This window comes from Protomyctophum bolini (genome assembly GCF_963924005.1).
Source record: "Protomyctophum bolini genome assembly, chromosome: 9".
Taxonomy (NCBI): domain Eukaryota; kingdom Metazoa; phylum Chordata; class Actinopteri; order Myctophiformes; family Myctophidae; genus Protomyctophum; species Protomyctophum bolini.
The window spans coordinates 30,812,624-30,834,701 of record NC_137870.1 but is presented as its reverse complement, the minus strand read 5'-3'; the positions used below and the strand labels follow the sequence as shown (position 1 = coordinate 30,834,701).

Genomic DNA, 22,078 nt, shown 5'->3' with positions numbered 1-22,078 from the left:
CCATTTTGTAAAAATGTTGCAAATGTCCTGCTCATCCAGAATTCTATCCTCAGAGATGCTATGAGTGATCTGCCTCTGCATTTACTCAACAAAATGAAGAAAATGTATGCAAAAAAACAAACAAAAAAACTCCAAAATGTTTACTCCTAAACATTTTGCCAAACAACACACACACTCCTATCCTCCTGGTGGAGACCTGTGCCCAGAAGGGCACTTTTCTAGTTACTTTCTAAATTGACACTTTTTCCTCCGAGGTGGAAAGCCTGGTGAAGCGAGGTTACGCTGTACTGTATATTCAGCCAGCAGAGGGCGCGCCTACGCCTTGTACAAACCAGAACACACTCCCTAGTTGTCCGTGAAATTGTGAGACAGAAAAGCTTTTTCCAACACTGTCAAAAAGGCTGAACGCGCTGCAAGGCTGCAAGCAAGCCTCCTTCCTTTATATCCGTACAGGACCGGCCGGGACTCTTTAAGGATGCTGTGGAACAGTGTTGTCACCGGGCACAAATTGGCACGGTGTATGATTATCCTGTCATTTTGTGAGTATTCAATTACGTTACCCTCATATGTAAGCAGGTCTAGGACAGTCAACACTGAACACCTACAACAAAATTGGACTGTCTTTTAGATATATCATGGGACGAGTAGTGTTTAGAGATTGAACTGTGGGTGACAATGTTTGGGTTGGGCTTAAGAAGAGGCAGCGCTGCGCGGTTTCTTAACTGTTGAGAAGTGGAGCCATGATTCTTTTTAACTTCCTGATGAGTTGAAAGGCGAAGCCCAGTGGAACTGTGGAACAGCACGAATCTTATTCTTTACCCGTTTCATTTTACGGAAACGAAAGCTTGCAGGTTATTTTGACCGCCAACAAAAAGTGACTAATGAAATCGAAGTGTATGTCATTTGATAATAGTACACACATGTTTTGAGTTTTGACGTGTATTCTAATACCAAACACGCATTACACATTCTTCACGGACACACAGTGGACACATGCTATTTGCTACTTTGCAGTTTGCACCGTATTTCAGCTGTGATTTATTTTATTCGCACATTTTACTCGCTCGGAATAGCCCTGGAAAACGAGGTACACTCTGTTCAAAATATGTTTTTGAAATATGAATGACTAACTCTGCGAGTTCAAGAATCGTATTTCAGCTGTGATTTAATTGAATTATTTTGTTCACACATTTACTCGCTCGGAATAGCCCTGGAAAACGACGTACACACTGTTCAAAATACTGCGAGTTCAGGAATCGCGAATAATGAAACAACTGAGATTAGTGATTCAATGTGTTGCACAATATTGACACACGTGGCTGGCAATGCAAAACAACGGTATCAATAGACATGTTCAAGGCAGTTTCGTCACACATTTACAGTTTACGTGAAATTATTAATACAACGATGTTTCTACTGTACTAGTGTATAGCGGAACAGCCTGGGAAGTATAGTGACCAACCGCAGGAAACTAGTAGTGAATATAAAAAATATTCATTAATCAACGTCATTATGGAAAAAGGGGAATTGCACTCAATGCAGACATTAACGACGACGGCGATGCACATTGCACTTTTATAGTGCCGAAATTGAGGTACCCCCCGACCCCCCCCAACATCAAACCATTTCATCTCTATATGCATCGAAACTCACATAAATGTTATTTGCAGGCCATGTAGCATAATTTCCCATCACAGTCATCTCATTTCTTTTTTTACTTGCATGATCTGATTACAAATGTAATAGTTTGTAAGAATAAGCTTGCAGTATCCACATTAAGTCATTTTGGAGCCACAAGAAAGAAACCATGCAGGACATATGGTGCATGCACCTGCATGGTTTCTTCCAAATGGAAACAAAATATAAAATCCTGCCAATGGGGAATCCCCCCTGGCTACTCTGATTACATTCACCTCCCTGACATTCCACCACTGGGGAAACCTATCCAAGACATCCCCCCATAACCATCTGGATTCAAATCTGTGTTTTGTGTGTGGGATCAGTGGGAACCTACTCTATGGTGGGAACTCATTCAAAAGGAAAACCGCCTCGTCCAAGGGAGATATTGGGTTGAGCAGGCCTACTGCTATATTTGTGTGTCGGCTAAATGTCAAAAATGTAAATGTATAAAGCCACATTAAAATCCCCTTCTCATTAACAATATCCAAGAAAACACAAAGGTGAATTGAATTGAATTAGAGCCAAGCAGAGCCACATTATTTATTAGGAAATGAAAAATCTATCCAAAATGATAAAACACTACACATTTAGCTGTCTCTGCTGTCAATGGAGTGCTGTCAAGTGAATGAACAACATGGTAATGTGTAGTTTAACAGTAACAAACAAGGACAGTGAATAATTAAGTTACAGTATGTACCCCACATTTTTGATATAAGATGCTTGTCTGTACTACGACGCAATCTGGATAAAGAGCATGATTTTCCCTGGCTGGACAGGTACAAATTGGACAAACTGATAGCTGGAAATACAGGATTACACACACACACACACACACACGCACACACACACACACACACACGCACGCACGCACGCACGCACACACACACACTCAGACCTTTCGCAGATAACATTTCTGGATAATTTCAATAAGTACCGGTATTATTGTACACTGCTAATTAATCACAACACTACTGAATTTGTAGTGCATGCAATGCAAAATAGGTCAATATTGTTTGAGTTAATAAATTAGTCTAACACAAGATTTTGCACTCCTCTAGTCTATTAAATATATCAAATTAGTCTGCTATAATTAGATGAACTAACTAACTTCTGTGAACAAAATTATAATGGATAATTAGGGTAAATAATAATAATGCAAGAAAGTATGTAGAAGTTCTTTCCCACTGTGCCATTAGGTTTGCTACAACCGACTGTAACAGACACATCACAAGCAATCTGTACTCCTCTGTAAACTTGCCATCTATTTCTAATCATTGTAGACACAATCCTGCCATGTCTCACTCCTCCCTAAACAATTTTCATTTTCATCTACATACACAGTGAAATATGCAGTACCTCTGAGAGTTCTAATGTATCAGAGTGCAATACACCTCCCAGCCGATAGAGTTGTGTTGTTAATGTTACTTAGCATATGGATCAGTTAAAATGCTTTTTATTGAACATTACGGAAAATACGGGCCCATACAGAATTGTAACATCCGTGGCCATGGGGTAAGCAAGCACCTTGATGTAGATGTAGCCCAAACATTTAGATTTCGTTTTTTTTCGATTCTGACGAATCTCTCTACGAGAGTCTAAAGGATTTACCCCCAAATATGGTCGCGAAGAGCAACGTTTGAGCCTCAAAATCACTCTTACCTTGTACAAATGCAAAATCTAAGCTGCTTTTTCTTTTGCCCCACTTGTTTGTGGGGTGTTCGTCACCATATTAAACGCGTACGCGGCTTATTTTTCAATAAAAAAGGTATTTTAATCCACTCTGTTTCGGAATCCTCCATTGTAAATGCGCAACAGAACATTGCCTGCGCCCCTAGCGGCCAGGGTTCTCTTGCGCATTTACAATGGAGAGAAAACCAAGATGGCCGCCAGATTCCGAGACAGAGTGGATTAAAATACCTTTTTTATTGAAAAATAAGCTGCGTACGCGTTTAATATGGTGACGAACACCCCACAAACAAGTGGGGCAAAAGAAAAAGCAGCTTAGATTTAGCATTTGTACAAGGTAAGAGTGATTTTGAGGCTCAAACGTTGCTCTTCGCGACCATATTTGGGGGTAAATCTTTTAGACTCTCGTAGAGAGATTCGTCAGAATCTAAATGTTTGGGCTAATGTAGATGTAGCCTACTACGTAGGGGTGGGTTCAATTAATCGATATGGCGATACGGCAGGAAATGCTGTGTGTTACGCTTAAAAAAACATCAGTTTCTGATATATGTTACGATATATATGATTACATCTTTTGCATTCATCCATCAAAACATGCATTTCTTTTTTAAATGTTATGTTTCAAATTCATTTGGAAACAACATTTTCTGACTATATTCTGCAATCGGTGGTCTAGGACTCTGTAAAATTAATTTAGTTGACACATGGTCATTATTTAAAATCAACTTGTATGGTAATACATATCGAATCGTGGCCTGTGTATCGATTGTGAGGTTGTCGGATGTACGGGGCAAATATGAAGAACGTGCAAAAACCAGGTTGAAGTTCATCCATGAAGCTCGTGACAAACTTGTGTGATCCATGGCTAATATCTTTCCAGCCGAGTCCTCATTCCAGTATGCAGCTAGTTAGTGGAATGAGCTACAAAGGTTCTGCTGGTTAACTAACCTCATCCTCTATCAAGGACTCTTCCTCCTCCCAATATACAGTAGTACCACCTTAATTGCCTCAGTCTGTGCCAGTTATAATAAGTGTGTTTTCAACCATGTTTACAACACATTTATTTTCTTCTGTTTTCTGCCAAACCGGTGAACCCGAAATGGATGAGAAGCATACCAACAGAACCAACTGCCAACAAATGTGCTGGGACAGACTCTGTGCATCCCCAATGCCTCTTGTCAGGCCGTTATTGCAAATAAGAAATTGTTGTGTTAATTAGCAATTAGCAAATCCAAAAAGGGCCATTAGTACCCCCTTTCCACAAAGTGCTGCTCCTCGCACAAAATGACTAACACGTGAGTTCACACTAAGGCAAATCACTTGTTCCTGCGTTATTGTGAAAACATTTATTTTTTAAATTTTGTGCTAAAATCAAAGCAGCTGATTTGTCCTCAGGGTCTTTAATGAACAGAGTACAGACTAGAAGTTTGTGACACTGACAGATTGTGTTGTGACTTGTGAACGTGCTTGTATTCCTGCAGGAAGCTTTGTTTCAAGCTAAATGTTGCATTTTTAATCTTTCCTGACGGAAGCTGTGAGACTTCAAACCTGACGAGACCACACTACATGCTCTGAAAAGCAATTCAGCACATTTCAGCTTCTGATCTTAAGCCTCTATGGAAGATGATGAAACATTTTTTAAATCCTATTAATGTCATATTGTACTTCTCATTTGCCAATATGCACTATATTACTGAAATTATTCTGTGCTGTTGGAGCCATATACTGCTGTACTCTGAGACACTGAGTCCTGTTTTTAGTTTAAGATGGTTAATTAGAAACATGTATGGGACCGTCCGACCGTAAGAATTTCTCATATGCCTAAATGCTTTAATTGGATACTCTGAGTCTGCATACATCAAACCTATTCATTACAGTACTTTGGTCTGACAGCTATGGATTACATTAGCTTTGGAATGGAAGGGACAGTGGGAAAATAATGTCTACAACCTAGTTTCTCTGTTGTCTTGCTGGTATTTTACTTACAAACAGTCCCCAAAGTACTTTCATTATATTATTCAAATTAAGTTTACAGTGTTCTGCAGATTGAGTCATAATGGGAAAGGTTGATTATCAGGATTGTACTGTATGTAGAATGTAGATCTAAAATATACAATTATCTTAAATAAGATCATACCATTTGTGTCTTAGGTAATGGAGATTTTCAACCATAAGCAGAAAATATGACTTTGCACTGTGATATTGTAGTATAGTATAGTCTAGTACAATACAGTATGAGTAGTACAGTATGAGGAGTACAGTACAGTGCGAGTAGTACAGTACAGTACGAGTAGTACAGTATAGTACAGAGTACTGTACCCGTGCAGTACCAGTACAGTACAGATTACAGTTTTTTTGCGTGGTGCTAGCCACTCCAAGGAACAGCAATGTGGGTCCCTCCCTATGTATGTTTCCATGTCCGCTTGATTACAGAAATACTGCACAGTGACCTAAGGTGTCACTGTTGAGTCGCCTAACTCCCCCCCCCCCTTTAAACGCTGCCATTTTGATGTATTGATTTTAAACCCTGGGAGTCCTTGTGTGAAGATTTTCAATAGCAATATAATTGGATAGAGGCTCTCTAGGCTCCAATTACAAATATGCTAATATATGACTGATGGTGCCAAGTTTTCTCACAAACCTAACCTGGACACAGACAGAGGGAATGTGGCGCTTGAGGCATTTTGTACATCTTTTTCCTAAAATAAAAGACATTTGATACAATGAAAGGTAGTTTTCCCCCCCAACCTCTCCTTGCAATGGCCCTATTTAGGACAAGCATGACTGAACTAGCCTAAGGCTGTATGTATTTCACCTCTCTATAGAGCAATATAGCTATATTTGTATCATTGACTAAAATAACATGTTTTCTTCTGCCCCATTTTCTTTCTACAGTTCACATCAACATAGGCAATGTCAACACAGGACAAGGCTCACAGGTAAGATTAGCTTTAATTAAATTTCTAGGTTAATTTGGTGGAATTGTGGAATACAGTAAATGTGGAGGATTCTTTTTTATGAAAATGGAATAAATATGAAAGGAATAAATATGATCTCCCAAATTAAGATTAGAAATATATTAATTTGTATTAAATATGCACGCAATTAGGAAATTAACAAACTTACTGGGAGCAGGTCACATTCCAGTGTGTGGGCGTTTCTTCTTTTTACCTGCTATTTTACTATATTTCTAGTGAATGTGTAAGCTCATTTTTATGCTACAGTAGCTCACACTGCAGCCTTTGTAGATTAGCTGTGTTAGAGGTCCAACTTTGGGGGTCTGTGTAAACAAAAACATTGAAGACAAAAGTGTGTAAACACAAACATTGAAGACAAAAGTGAAGACGCAAATTGTGATTGGCCAGAATGAGATGATGTATGATAAGAGCGGCCCTCGGTTAACATGGGTGTGATTTTTGACATCAAGTTATCTCAAGACACTTTACAAACCAACAAAGATCCATCCAGAGCAAGCAATATTGCGACAATGGTAACGAAGAAAGAATAGCAGAGAGATAGACTGGGAAAGAGATACAGGCAAATGGTTTTTGTCCAGACAGATAGACTTTCTATCCCCTAACCCCAGAGGGTCTTTGGGGCACCACAAATGAACAGTTGACCAGCTCTCTCCATCCCCCTCTGTCCTCTGCAGCTCATTGCCTCGCTGCGTTTCAAATGAGTCCATTCACTGATGTTTTCCTGTCCTTGTGTGTGTGTTGGCTCACCCATTTGATTATGTTAATGAAATGCCGCCTGGTTTGGGTGGCATTCCTTCCCAACCCGCAAATATGACGTGAGAGCAAAATGGCCGCTGTGTGAATATAGTCAATACCATTCCAAAAGTTGTGGAAGAGTTGTGTCTGACTTGAGAGACTAATGATATGCCCAGAATAGGGATGCCACTTTGTCTTCCAGTTTCCATGGTTTTAGATTGGCAGAGGGACCTGAGGGAGGGAACATGGTTTTAGATTGGCAGAGGGACCTGAGGGAGGGAACTTTCAAAGGATATGCATCCTTTGAAAGTCAGGCAGGTTGTTAAAGGTAGGCTAGTACGTATTTCATGGTTCAAGATGAGAGACTATTGAAAATTGGCAAGAAAATGTGAGACATTGCCTTAAGCAGAATTTGGACTCAGACCTGGACTCTTGGGGCGGACTCACAGTCTCACACATGGGATGATAAGACAACGAAGGAACAACGACGGATCCATTTACTGTGTTGCCTTGCAGAGCACTGGTTTCCGGTGTGTGTGTTGTTTGTTTGACTTGTGTTAACGACTGTCTGCTCACTGAAAGAAAACTACTGCACGAGCCAAAATGACGGCAAAGGAAGTTGAACCATCACTTCATGTGCTGCTGTGCCTACAACAGCATGCTGCCATGGGATGGGATGCTCTGCCCCGTTTCCCCCATAGAAAGTAGTTGGATGAAATCCTACCTTGACGTAATAATAATAATAATACCTTGAGGTAGTGGACATCAGCCATGTCCTCATCCCTCCCAGTGCCCCAAGGAAGCATTCTTGGTCGGTTATGAATGAATGAATGAATAGTTTTCGATCTTTCAGAGAGACATTACACATATTTTTTTAAGGTGATCGAAAAGGCATAGGCAGAAGCTTATAGCTTATTAGTGCCTATCCTTATCCCAATGTATTCCAAAATACTAATGTCGATATGCATAACAAACAACATATAAACAAAACAAACAAATGACATTATTACTGTTTACGGTTACTGTTTCTGCATTACATTAACGACATGGATGCTGCCTGTAACTGCAAATTGTTCTCGATGCAAGTTGAGGAGGCTCTCAGTTCCGAACTTAAATCTGTACTTGGCTTACCGATAACAAACTTTCACTACACCTTGGTAAAACATAATCTATTCTTTTCGGATCCAAACATTCCCTCAGCAAGGTCGATGTAAATTATTTCAAGGTGAAAGTTGATGACATAGTAATCTCCAGCTTTAATTTATAGGTTAATTTGGTGGAATTGTGGAATACAGTAAATGTGGAGGATTCTTTTTTATGAAAAAGGAATAAATATGAAAGGAATAAATAATAAATATCTCCCAAATAAAGATTAGAAATAGATTAATTTGTATTAAATATGCACGCAATTAGGAAATTAACAAACTTACTGGGAGCAGGTCACATTCCAGTGTGTGGGCGTTTCTTCTTTTTACCTGCTATTTTACTATATTTCTAGTGAATGTGTAAGCTCATTTTTATGCTACAGTAGCTCACACTGCATGCAGCCTTTGTAACTTTGTAGATTAGCTGTGTTAGAGGTCCAACTTTGAGGGTCTGTGTAAACAAAAACATTGAAGACAAAAGTGAAGACGCAAATTGTGATTGGCCAGAATTAGATGATGTATCATAAGAGCGGCCCTCGGACAATGGTAACGAAGAAAGAATAGAAGAGAGATAGACAGGGAAAGAGATACAGGCAAATGGTTTTTGTCCAGACAGATAGACTTTCTATCCCCTAACCCCAGAGGGTCTTTGGGGCACCACAAATGAACAGTTGACCAGCTCTCTCCATCCCCCTCTGTCCTCTGCAGCTCATTGCCTCGCTGCGTTTCAAATGAGCCCATATTTGGGCTGTGTTCTTGACAACAAGCTGACAGGCGAAAGCATGGCAACAAAGGTGATCAAAAAAGTAAGTCAAAGAACAACATTCCTAGGCAGAAGCTCCAAACCTCCCAAAACAAACTAATTCGACTACTTCCCGGCCTGGGGCCCATGACCCATCCTTTTGCAACCTATTTTGATAGTATAGGTTGGCTCCGGGTAGAAGACACTAAGACAGAGTGAAGCAATTGAAATTGGGATTTCATTGGGAAATTGTAAATGCAGCTTTGCCCTCAATGCCCTCAGTACCCGCATACTTGACTAACTACCTCAATAAAGTGAGCGACGACCACAGCCACAATACTAGAGGGGGCAAGAACAACGATCTGGTACCACTCACTTTTAAAACCAACATAGATTCTCCTTCTACAGCACTGCCACCCAAGCGTGGAATGCCCTGACCCCGTCCCTCAAAAAATGCAAATCACTGGCGTCCTTTAAAACAGGCCACCTTTCAGCAGGCCAAAGGGAGAGGAAATGACCCCTCCTCCCATAGTCAAGTGACTACCACCCACCTCTTTATGAACCCCTTCCTTTTGTCCCCAACCTGTACATGCCTTTATTATTTTTTTAATGATTTGAATTTTGCTGATATTTTTCATGTCATGATTATGAATTGAATACCCAGGACCTGAATGGAAACAAGACCGCAAGGGCTTTTTTTCAGTGATATCATTTTAGACTAAGGGCTCCATTTTTCGTCACCGCTAAATCCCTTATCCCTAAACTTCTTTGCCTTTTTTACTATTTTGAAAAGCTTTTTTGAATAGTTTCAACTAGCCAATCTACATTGACACGTTGTGAGCTTGTAGACTGGCCATTTTAACTATTCAAAAATGTTTTTCAAAATAGTAAAAAAGGCAAAGAAGTTTAGGGATAAGGGGTTTAGTGGTGACGAAAATGGTAAATGGTAAATGGTGCATTTATATAGCGCCTTTATCCAAGGCGCTTTACATAGATTGTGCATTACATTCACCCATTCATACACCGATGGCAGCGGAAACCATGCAAGGCACCAACTAGCACATCAGGAGCAATTAGGGGTTCAGTGTCTTGCTCAAGGACACTGTAACTCTGGGGGAGCTCGGGTTCGAACTGGCAACCTTGCGGTTCCCATCCAGGCACTCTACCCCTGAGCCACCGCCGCCCCCTAAAATGGAGCCCTAATAAAGTATCAAAGGAAGTGGATAGGGATGCTGCACGCGGTCGCACTTGGGAGTCTGCCCCAGCGCATTTGGTTGCAGTTTGTATTGGCCTGGCTTCAGGGGCGGCCTTAAGGATCGGGAGGCCCCGTTCATGACGTCATAATTTTAATAATGATTTAATAATATTTGTGTTTATTATCGGACTTCAAAGCATGAACAGCATACACAGCCAATACACAAAAGCAGCTTGCTTGATTAAACAATGTTTTACTTTAAGGTATAACTTAGCCTGGGTAAACCCCTCCCCCCTCGCCAGATTTGCATTCTGCCTGAGGGGAGAGTCTGGCATAATCGCCTGTGTGGCTGTTTAACCGTGGGGCGGGAGAGTAGCGTTGACGGACAACCCCTTCAGCCAATCAGCGTATATCAAAAAAGTGGCAAACGTGTTCCGTTCCTACTTCCTCATTCCTCCTGTCCTCCTGTACATACTCTCTATGCACACAGCAGCATCAGCAGCGAAATCTTCTTGCCACACTAGCAGTCTCAGTTTATTTTGAAATTTGTTATGGCTGAATCGAATGTAAACGATTTTTGCCGTCTCTGCAAAGATAATTGTCGAAATGCCGGCCGTTTATCTAACGCCAGGAAGATAAATCGTTCCTGATTGGCCAACGTGCGCTGTCAATCACAGAGCCCTGAGCTCGGTCACGGATTGGCTCGTACCAAAGCTGATACAATCCTAAGGATTTTGTATTCTCATTTAGCCAGACTCACCCCTCCTGGCAGAATGAAATGTTGTCCAGCAGGGGGAGTGTGTTTACCCAGGCAATCGCAACTGTCAGCGCTGCTAGTGCAGTGAGTGCACACTGGGAAGTGGGAACAATTTCAACCAAACAACACACTATACTACTACTACTATTTATTTTTTCCCCAAAAAATAAATAATCACACTGCGTCTGGCCACTGCAAGGCTAAGTTTGTATGATTCTCATCCATTTTCTAGTTGCTATTAAGGCCTTTATTACCTGCACAAGCCAAGTGAAGCTCTGTCCTTTTTTAATAGATGGATTAACGTTTCAATGGGTTCCAGATCAAAAGGCTTGTTTGCTCTGCAATATAAATCCCTGGTGCTCAAGTAGCGGATGGTCCTTTAGCTGGTAACTGGTATTCCATCAATAATTAACGTTTGTGGTTGCTCTACTTATTGGTGTGAGAAAACTTTGACAGTAAAGCTTTTGACAGAGGTGCTTAGTGTTACTGTAATGAGAAATTACTTTCCCCTGTCAGCTGTTTCTGTCATCTCAATGGGGGGTTCACACCTTCTATTGACACTTTTTCATCTTCCACATATCAGAGAAAAATGCTGTTAGGCACGCACGCACGCACACACGCACGCTCTTCCAGTATTGAATCTAAAAGAGAGGCGAAACACCTGCACTCACTCTCACTTTGCACTGAAAAGGTTCAGAGGTTTCTAATGATATAGATGTGTTGTAGATGTATTTCTAAAGCAAAATCACTTTCTGATGTCCTTCAGAAATGTCTTTACTAGAAGGCATGTCTTTCCACATGGCAATGGACACAGTCTTAAGAGGTTCTTTTTTCACACAACTAAATAGTTCAGACAACATAGTTAATTATTTTTATGCCCCGGAATGTTTCAAAATAAAGGCCCAGCAGATGAAGCCGATTTTACTCTGAAAAGCCCCGCATTCCATTTCCCCCCCAAAACCGAGAGCCGGGAGGTATAATGGAATACCAGAGAACTCGCCAGTTTACCAAGTCGCCGCGGTAAAAAATATTCATCAATGTCTTCATGGTTATGCTAACATTCTGTCTTCATCAGTGTAGTACAGTATGTCAAACTCACAGATGTTGTAGTTATCCAGCACCTGGCCTACTTAGGGTTTGGATGTGCATATGAATATTCCATAAGCATTACTACATAGATCAGACATTTGAAACTTTTAATGAGGGAAACTGTCCTGACATGAAAAACTTGGAGCAGTTCAATGGCAAACGTTTTGCCATTGAACAAACTGAACAAATAAGACATTTTCCTTGCAGATTGTTTCAACGCTACCATAGCTGTTTAATAATTTGGGGCATATGATTTTAATATTTCTCAATGGTGGCCGTACATATTTTCATACTATATTTTACAAAAATAACCTGCAATTGAGCAGAATAATAAGAAAACCGTAAGACATGAGTTGGAGACGTACTGCTGACTTAAGCCAGAGACATACTATTAGCCCAATTTCAGAGCCGACTTGGCCCTCCTGACTCCTGAGTGTTGTATTTTGTTTAGATCAGGGCCGGGGCTGAGTGCATTGACGCAGCAGATTTCGGGGCAGAGTTAGCCCTAGCATTCATGGTCAGCATAATGTGAAAGTGTGACAGCTAGGGTTAAGGACTGCCTCTTGAATGGTGATCTACCTGCACCAATTAGGTCCTCCACAACTTTGGAATGAACTGCAGTAAGCTAAGCAGAGGTAGGGTGAAAGTTTGCCATGAGGCAGAGAGAGGCGAGGCGGGTATATGCCTGGAGACTGACAGACTAGCCTGTGTTTGTTTGTGAAGCAGTAGCCTGTCTGACCTTTAAAAAGTGTAAGTGGTACCTAGGTTCAGCATATACGATTAAAAACCATAATACGAATAAAAACCTAAATAAATGTATCCTATCCTATGTTTTTTCTGGGGAAGAACTGGGCCATTAGTGGTGCAGGAGGTAGAGCCGTCTGGGAGCATGAAGGTTCCATCCCTATAGCTCCTCTTGGCTGTGTGTCTTTATGCGTGCACAGTAACACAATGTGTTCTGCTCCTCTTGGCTGTGTGTCTTTATGCGTGCACAGTAACAAAATGTGTTCTGCTCCTCTTGGCTGTGTGTCTTTATGCGTGCACAGTAACACAATGTGTTCTGCTCCTCTTGGCTGTGTGTCTTTATGCGTGCACAGTAACATAATGTGTTCTGCTCCTCTTGGCTGTGTGTCTTTATGCGTGCACAGTAACACAATGTGTCCTGCTCCTCTTGGCTGTGTGTCTTTATGCGTGCACAGTAACACAATGTGTTCTGCTCCTCTTGGCTGTGTGTCTTTATGCGTGCACAGTAACACAATGTGTTCTGCTCCTCTTGGCTGTGTGTCTTTATGCGTGCACAGTAACATAATGTGTTCTGCTCCTCTTGGCTGTGTGTCTTTATGCGTGCACAGTAACACAATGTGTTCTGCTCCTCTTGGCTGTGTGTCTTTATGCGTGCACAGTAACAAAATGTGTTCTGCCCCTCTTGGCTGTGTGTCTTTATGCGTGCACAGTAACACAATGTGTTCTGCTCCTCTTGGCTGTGTGTCTTTATGCGTGCACAGTAACATAATGTGTTCTGCTCCTCTTGGCTGTGTGTCTTTATGCGTGCACAGTAACACAATGTGTCCTGCTCCTCTTGGCTGTGTGTCTTTATGCGTGCACAGTAACACAATGTGTTCTGCTCCTCTTGGCTGTGTGTCTTTATGCGTGCACAGTAACACAATGTGTTCTGCTCCTCTTGGCTGTGTGTCTTTATGCGTGCACAGTAACATAATGTGTTCTGCTCTTCTTGGCTGTGTGTCTTTATGCGTGCACAGTAACACAATGTGTTCTGCTCCTCTTGGCTGTGTGTCTTTATGCGTGCACAGTAACACAATGTGTTCTGCTCCTCTTGACTGTGTGTCTTTATGCGTGCACAGTAACACAATGTGTTCTGCTGTTGTGGCTTGGGTGAATGTGAAGGAGATTTTTTTGAGTGGTGCAACCACTCCTACAACCAGCAATGTCCGTGTTCACCCGCCTATGTGTATCTGAGCACCAGTATATGACTATTAGTACCAGTAGGGGCGCTGTGCCAGAAACAGAGAGAGAGATAGTGCTGCTCTGTTGCCTGCAAATGAGAGAGAGAGACGAGAGAGAGAGAGAGAGAGAGAGGGGGGAGTTGCACCACTCGGTTCACATGGGTGTGATTTTTATTGAGGATTCCACTTTTACAAATTGTATATTCCAACCTAAGCCTATTCTTGATTTTACATCTCCTACCTTACCTAATCAACACGAAATTAAATTGCAGCAAAAACTGTTTCAAACTAATTCTAACATGGAACATAAACCTAACCTGACTCACACAACAAGAGTGAATGTTATAATCCTACTATAATTCAGTCAATGTCTGTCTGTCTGTCTGTCTGTCTGTCAGAAACACCGCCGTATCTCCTCATTGCCTGCACCAATCACTCCCACTTTCACACAGGCATTGACCATATGAATATGGAGGTCTTAACGAAGCCCTTTTTTTGATTTGACACATTAATGATTAATAATGAATTTATTAGTGAATTAACCTCGCACCCTCACACACCTCCGCCCCTTAGCGACACCTGCATCACAGGCCACCGTTCTCACCGTTACCCCACTGGCATGCTTCCTCTAGCTACTGCCGCAACACAACAAAGAGTGCCCTATACAATTTGGCGCCGCGTGTGTGTGTGTTGCATCCTTTGGCCGTCTTCTCCTACTAAACCACACCGTTTGCACACATCTCACCATGCACAACACCAACAGCTAGCCTGTCCACACCTCAACCACTACTTTGCATTCATATTCATGTCATATTTACAGTACAATACCCATTTATATGAAATAATAATCCAACCGCACCCAGGGCGCAGTACCCCCCGCAGTACCCCCCGCGGTACTGAACAACTCATCTCCCCGCAAATCACGTGTCACCAGTGAAATGCATGTTGGGACGGACACAGATTAATACTGGGACACAGTTTCCGGCGCAACATTCCCCTTGCATTCTCCAACGCACTTCCCCTTTTTCACACCGCCCCCAGGCAGGCATCAGACCTATGCATCAGACCCACACGAGGAAAACAACTCGGACCCATAGTACAGCTACTCTTGTGTCAGTCGACATAACTTCTTCTTTGGGGAAGCATCGCGGCCGGGTTGCGTGGCACAGGCACCTGAAAGCTCCGACAGTTGGACGGAGGCATGTTAACGTGAACACACACACTGTTTCGAGACCACACTGTCCGCCCCCTCCTCAACCACCTCCTTCGCTGTGCCATACACATGGGCTACATGCACGCTGAAAGCCTGGACACTGACAACGACAGGTTACAGCCCTGCGCACACCCAGCGTGGCTGCGTGACACACTGAACAGCACGATCACAACGGAATTCGTAGGGTCGATTCATACTCCTATTTTAGAGCCGAATAAAAGTCGGTTCGGCGCTGTAGAGCCTACAATTTGACGTCATTTGAGGTTCGGGGGGGCGGGTACCGTCCTAAAGTCGGCTCTTCGGTGCTACTGAAATTTTCTGACGAGCCGAAATCATTTCGGCACTACAGCGCCGAAACAGGAGTATGAATCGGCCCTTATCTGTCGGGGTCTCGGGGTGGCCAAATGGAGACTTGGGGAAGACAGATCCCGTGCCGTCGGAACAACACAATGACAAAATACATACAGACAGATGCAATGACAACGACACGTTCCTAAATCACACAAAACATCAAATTCTTATCCTGATTATATAAAGAACAAACTACAACTTGCTTTGAAGCCCAAAAAGCCAACCTCCGCGTTCACCGTTTAATAGCTTATATCTCCATGGGCAGCAGACAGTGAGCGGTTAGGGACCGTCTACAAAGTGCAACACCGAACTTGAAAATATTCAATAACTTCCATTTATAGGCAGAATATCACCACCATATTTACATCACACATCAATGATTGTACTACAGCATTTAATTAGCCTATACTTTTGTGCCCAACCCAACTTCCCAAGACCAATTGTAAACAATTCCCCCCCTATCAGTAATGTGATCTATTACATCGCACACTGAACATGATTTGCTGTTCATATATTCAGAACGGGTAAGAACTAGTAGTGAATAACAGAACACGACGAGATTATGGGCAACCAGAAAAGTGCTGCTGGGTGCAGCTCTTAAGTAGATGCATCTTGACTCTGATTGGTCAATCGGCCCTGGAAGCAATAAACCAATCCACAACAGCACTCTGCACAGAGTCTGCAGCATATGAAAATGGGCAGCCAGAGAACAATAAAACAGAGTAACAGACCCATACAATAATAAAACGGAAAGCGCATTTGAGTGGTCTACGAAGACTAGACAAAGCAGAAGGCTATAAATGCAGTTAATTTACCATTTAACTGTCACATAGGTGCTGAAAGCCTTCGATGTAAGGACACCAGTTTAGGACAATGAAATAACCGCTAGGGAAGAACTTGCCCAGGCTGATACCACAGTCTGACCTCAGGCTGTAATAGCAGCTACAATGGGCCCTGTGAGAAATCATGCAGGAGCAGGCTATGGCCATGCAGGGCAATAGTGAGGAGATACTGCAAGTGCAAGTCTAATGCAATGTGTTTTCTTAGTTATATGAATAGGAATTATTGTTATACGTCAAACCAGTAAAATGTTTCACAAAATATTTCTTAAAATCTGTGTTAGGCCTAACCGGGCCTCACAGTGCATGTTAAGTTATCAGCATTAGTTATTGTATGAATATGCTTGGCTCCAAATTACTTCAGGGAATGGTGGGTTAAATGGTAGAGGCTTGGAGTTCTCTATTCACCTTAATATGCAGTAGGCAGGTGTTGAAAATTAACACTCGGAGTCGTAGCACAAACACACACACATACACACAGTTTTATTCGCCATGCACATTCTTAATGGAGTGAACTACTAACTACAGTAATTGGCAATTACAGTCAAAGTTTCAGAGATGTATAGAGATGCAAAAAGATTTGAAATTGAACCCGACTAGTAGCTGGTAGCATAATGTAGGTTAACTATGCCAGCGCCTAGCTGTGTCCACTTTAAGAGTCTCTGAGTCGGTTTCCTCCCCGCTGTAGCCCCATGCACACACTCACTGTGACCATTGGGCTAGCTATCATTAGCATTAGCGCACACGGTTTACCTGTCGCCAGAAACATTTACATGTCGGGAGCGATGCGAGACAGTCACAAATGTCATCCGAACTTTGGATGGCTGACGATCACCAAGGACAGCGCTCGTAGATTCTGAGTTATGGTGGTTTGACGTAAATGGTAAATGGAGAGGAGTTGTAACATCCCATAGCTGGTGGTGACATAGGCATTGAATAGCAACTGGATCAATGTTAAAAGCTGCTCTGGGGCCCCCATGACGATTATAAAAACATTTAGTCTCTGGCCTGAATGATGGAGTTGTATATTAACCCATTTTGGGCGGGAACACTTTTGGTGTTTTAAACATTATGTTATAATTTAGCTATTGAAAAATAGCAGATATACAAGCTCATAGCTTGTAGGTCTGCTATTTTTGAAAAAATCGTGAAAATGTGGCGCAATTTAGAAGACTTTTTATAAATTTCGATGGCAGGCTTGAATGGATTAAATGTACATAATACATTATGTAAGTGCATTCAAGGTGGAGAAATAAGCCTAGGTCAGAACCAGAGCACTGATCAATATTATGTGGCCAGTTTGGAGGCAAGTGGAGTGGTCATGTGCTGGGCAATCACTGACAAACAGTACAGCGTGGACATTCCAATTATAATAGTAGGATAATAAAAATTTCGGGAGTCTGACAATTTGAACGTATCATTCAACTAAACTCATCCCACACAGCCATCAGTTTTTACTGAACCTTACAGTGGACTGGACTACTGAATCAAACTACCGGTGATTACTTACTGAAACAAATCTCGGAATGCAGCGAAGCAGGCTGGAACCCTGCAGGCTAATAATGAATGCCCTTACTGAAAGGAAAGGTACCGTGGCATGATGATGTGGTCACAGATATCAATACTAGAGCATCAGGGGCTTCATGGAGCGAAAGATGTAGCATAGGGCAGCAAGCCATCTTTATAACTTACAAGTCAAAGGCAGGGGTCTAATTGTTGCCTCCACAGGTGTCCTCACTTGCATACCATCATTATAGACTCAGCATTGTTACTGATGAGTGTACTGTACACTGTAGAGTACACACAATCAAATAACTCACCATGGTGCAGACCATGTTGCGATGTTCCATGAGAGAGCTGTCAAACGTATTAAGACTGTCTGTCTCTCTGTCTGTATATCATTAGTGTCTGTCTGTCTGTATATCATTAGTGTCTGTCTCTCTGTCTGTATATCATTAGTGCGGTGTCTCTTTCCTGCTCAGATCTAAATCAGTCAATGAGGAGAGTAAGACTAAAGCTCAATATGGACAGAATAGAGGCTGCACTCAGTGTAATTTATTTTTTAACACCAGTGCGCTTGTACTAGACCTCACTGCAAATGGCTGACAGCTTGCTGTCAAATGGGATTAGGGAGAGTCCTGCATGGAAGCACTACATGGGTACAGAGGTGTATGTAGGGCAACGGGAACAATTCATCTCTCACTAATGGTGAAAATGATGCCCAACTTGTACTGTCTGCCATTGACCATGAAATAATTTACAGAGAAAAGATTTATAGACTAACGCCTTGTCAAGTGTGTGTGTGTGTGTGTGTGTGTGTGTGTGTGTGTGTGTGTGTGTGTGTGTGTGTGTGTGTGTGTCTGTGTGTCTGTGTGTCTGTGTGTCTGTGTGTGTGTGTGTGTGTGTGTGTGTGTGTGTGTGTGTGTGTGTGTGTGTGTGTGTGTGTGTGTGCGCGCGTGTGTGTGACTGTGTGTGTGCATACGTGTGAATTCTATGCTAGCAATACAGATGGCCAAAGTGAGTATGAGACTGAGCGCCCTGAAAATCAGTTTAATTGGCTACGGTTTCAAACCCATTCAATACATTACTGTAGCCAGCCACCTTGATTCATTCTGTTGGACAGCACATTTTGACAGTGTGAAGGACTGCTGTGATCTCCTCTGAAGACTGCTGATCCAATCCTGTTCCTGCCTCTCTTCCTGTCACAGTTGCTGTCTTTATCTGTAGATAAATGGCTAAACTTAGTATCTACCGATCACCTCAGTATACTGTAGTTTGGTAGTAAATTAATGCATTCTGTTGTCACTAAATATTCTGTTAAATTAACCCTATGCATTATAGTGTCCAAATAGCTGACATGCAATTTGCCTTTTGGTGCAATCATTTTTTTTCATGATAAAAAGTGTGGTTTCAAACTTTCAAAGGAATTGATTATGAAAAGGAATTAACAAATGTATGCTCTCTCATGCTCTGTCCAATTACAGTGGGTTTGATAGTAATTAGTTGCTGCGAGAGTGAGGTCTAGCCAACACCGACTTGGGATTCCTGGATCGCTGCCCTCCACAAATTCCTATCCAACATCAGGTTCTTGAGCTCTGCAGTGTTGTTAGCCAAGCTGTCGCGCCGCAGCACATCTACATAGGTGGTACGCTCCTTTCCCCTCCTGGCTTTGCCCTGGGTCATAGGGTCACTAACTATGAGACCTAGCAGATCATGTCTGTCTGTGTGTCTGTCTCTCTGTCCCGCTGTTACACCACCTGCCCGACACCAGAGGGCGCAGCTGTATCACACACAAAAAAAAAAAACACACACACACACACACACTTAACTTAAAAAAAAAGAACTTAAAAAAAAAATCTTAAAAAACCCCAAATATGTACGAGCTGCGTTCGCTTCCCGCGTTTGCGCGTCTTACTTGTAATACTACTCAGTGACCATGTTGACCCTGACAAAGGCAGCTTTATATCTGCTACAACCTTTTAAAAGACTACTTCACCACTTTTCAACCTACCTTCATATAATTGGTCCTCACCAGTAACATCATCGATGGGGAATCCAAGCTAATAGAAACTGCAGGCTTTCTATTCCTGAAAGGTTGAAATGCGATAATGGAAGCTGTGTTTCTCCCGATAATACAAATCTAAAAAAATTATAAAATTATAATAATCTTCCTAACGATGATGTCACTGGTGGACAGGTTTCTGAACTGCCCACAGCCCTCCTATGAGACACAGACTGAGTAGATTTTCTTTTGTATTTTATTATTTTAACATTAGTGAAGACCAATTATATGAAGATACGTTGAAAAGTGATCCTTTAAAATAAGGGCTTAAACTGTCTGAGTTGCTCCAGTGCCTCCCTTTCTCCTAATAGAAATTGGCAGAATTGATGTGGCTTTTTTTTTCATATTGGCTGACCTTAGTTAGATACTGTAGTGTTACTAGTGTACTGTAGATTGATCAATTTGATGACCACCGTCCACCACCAATGTCCTGTGATGCTGTTGCAAATACTCGTGTCCCAAACCTGACTCAGTTTGAATTTATGGCTTAGTTAACTTCTCTCTAAAGCTCTCTGAAGCTTTGGTGTGGAATGGTTGTTAGTCTAGAGAAAGTCATAAATCAAAACATGTTTCAGTTTGTCATTATCTATTAATACTCTGCAGTTGTGGAGTTCTGGAAACTGTAGGAACTGGCATGCTTTCCCTCTTTGCAAAGACTGAGAGACTTCCTCTGTAAGATTGAGGTGAAAAGACAATGCTTCAAAGTTGCTTGGGTTGTGATTGATTTACTCATCCCTCTATGGTCTGCTGCCTGCACTGACGGTGACAGCTGTGGAGGTGGAACTGTGCTCAATGCTTTAATTGAGCCGAGTGCTGCCTCAGAGCTTAAATGCTGCAGGCACAAAACCAAAACCCACACAATTAGGACCGGCTAATGAAATGGAGTATTAATTGTTCTTTTTCCAAATAAACCAGTGGGGTTTAGTCCCACAAAAGACTAAATGAGTGACAAAATGGGCCTAGATTTTCTATTTTATGATGTCTCATCCAAATCCATTTCAAACCATTTGCACGCCAGCTTTTAATACCAAGAGGTGGATGTAGCGACTATGAAGGCCAGGGGTGTCCACTCTTTTTTGACATGAGAGCTACTTTCAAAATGACCAGCTCAACAAGATCTACTCACTGAAAACATTATAATACCCATTGCTGAAAATGGCTTTGGAATAGCGCGGCACTGGCATTACATTTAAGACAAATGCACTTGGAATGGGAAAGGGGAGAAATGGAATAGGTAGAGTTTTTTTGCATTTCATTTGTAATATACCGACATTTGTGCGCAGCAACACTCTTGAAAACAAAGTATTGCATTATGGGTTTGAGCTGACAGGCACTTTTTTATGTCATCTACCTTTTGGTCACCCCTGATGTAGGCCATTCTGTGAGTGTGAACATGTCTGATACTTATTTTGTTACTTTAACTGATACAGAATTATTCTGTCTGGCTTTTCAGAATCAAGACGATATGCATGCCATCTATGACAGTCAACTGGGTAAGTCTATTTTTGTGTTAATTTGTTAATGTAGACTAGAGTAAGGTTTGACATAAACACATTGCTTATGATTGATTGACATTAAGCTCAGCCCTTAGATATAATTTATTTTAATGAAAACATTAAATTATGTGGGTGTCATTTTTGTTATCTATTACAGTACTATGTTTAATATTCATTCACATGCACGAGAGCAATGAGTCTGCTTGTGGATAGAAATAAAAGCTCTACATCATGGCATGACTTGTTATGAACAAGTTTGTAAACATCAAACATGCCTACCAGCATGTTCATTCATCAAGCATCATTATGGTATATATTTAGACAACTATATGGCTCAAACAATTGTTGCAGAATTTCAATTCTGTTAAGCCCAATACATACATATATGATTATGATGATCGTCATACATTAAGCTTACTGAGAAGAGCCTTTAGCATTGTAAAAGTAGTGTTATCCTAAATTTAGCTCTAGCCAATGCCAATCCATAGCCAATTCTGCCCTGCATTGGCTATGTTACTTTCGCTTTTAACTCTCGCATAGAACTCAGACCAGCCTCTCCTCTTTAGCGTTTTGCTACTAACCAAAACAAAGGCGGGTTGTGTCATTAGAAAGCCGACTTTCCTTAGTGGACGCACTCTGAGTCCCC

At 41.7% G+C, this 22,078-nt stretch overlaps 1 protein-coding gene across 2 annotated transcripts in view; it reads left to right on the top strand.

Annotated features, from left to right (window-relative positions):
• The first annotated feature begins 369 nt into the window (after positions 1-369).
• b3glcta (beta 3-glucosyltransferase a) overlaps positions 370-22,078 on the top strand; it is a 67,732-nt gene continuing 46,023 nt past the window's right edge. For both annotated transcript variants that reach the window (XM_080772196.1, XM_080772195.1), the window contains exons 1-3: positions 370-539; positions 6,262-6,305; positions 21,390-21,429. In XM_080772196.1, the coding sequence (XP_080628322.1) occupies positions 476-539; positions 6,262-6,305; positions 21,390-21,429 (148 nt within the window). In that variant the 5' untranslated portion in view covers positions 370-475. The remainder of the gene's footprint in view (positions 540-6,261; positions 6,306-21,389; positions 21,430-22,078) is intronic.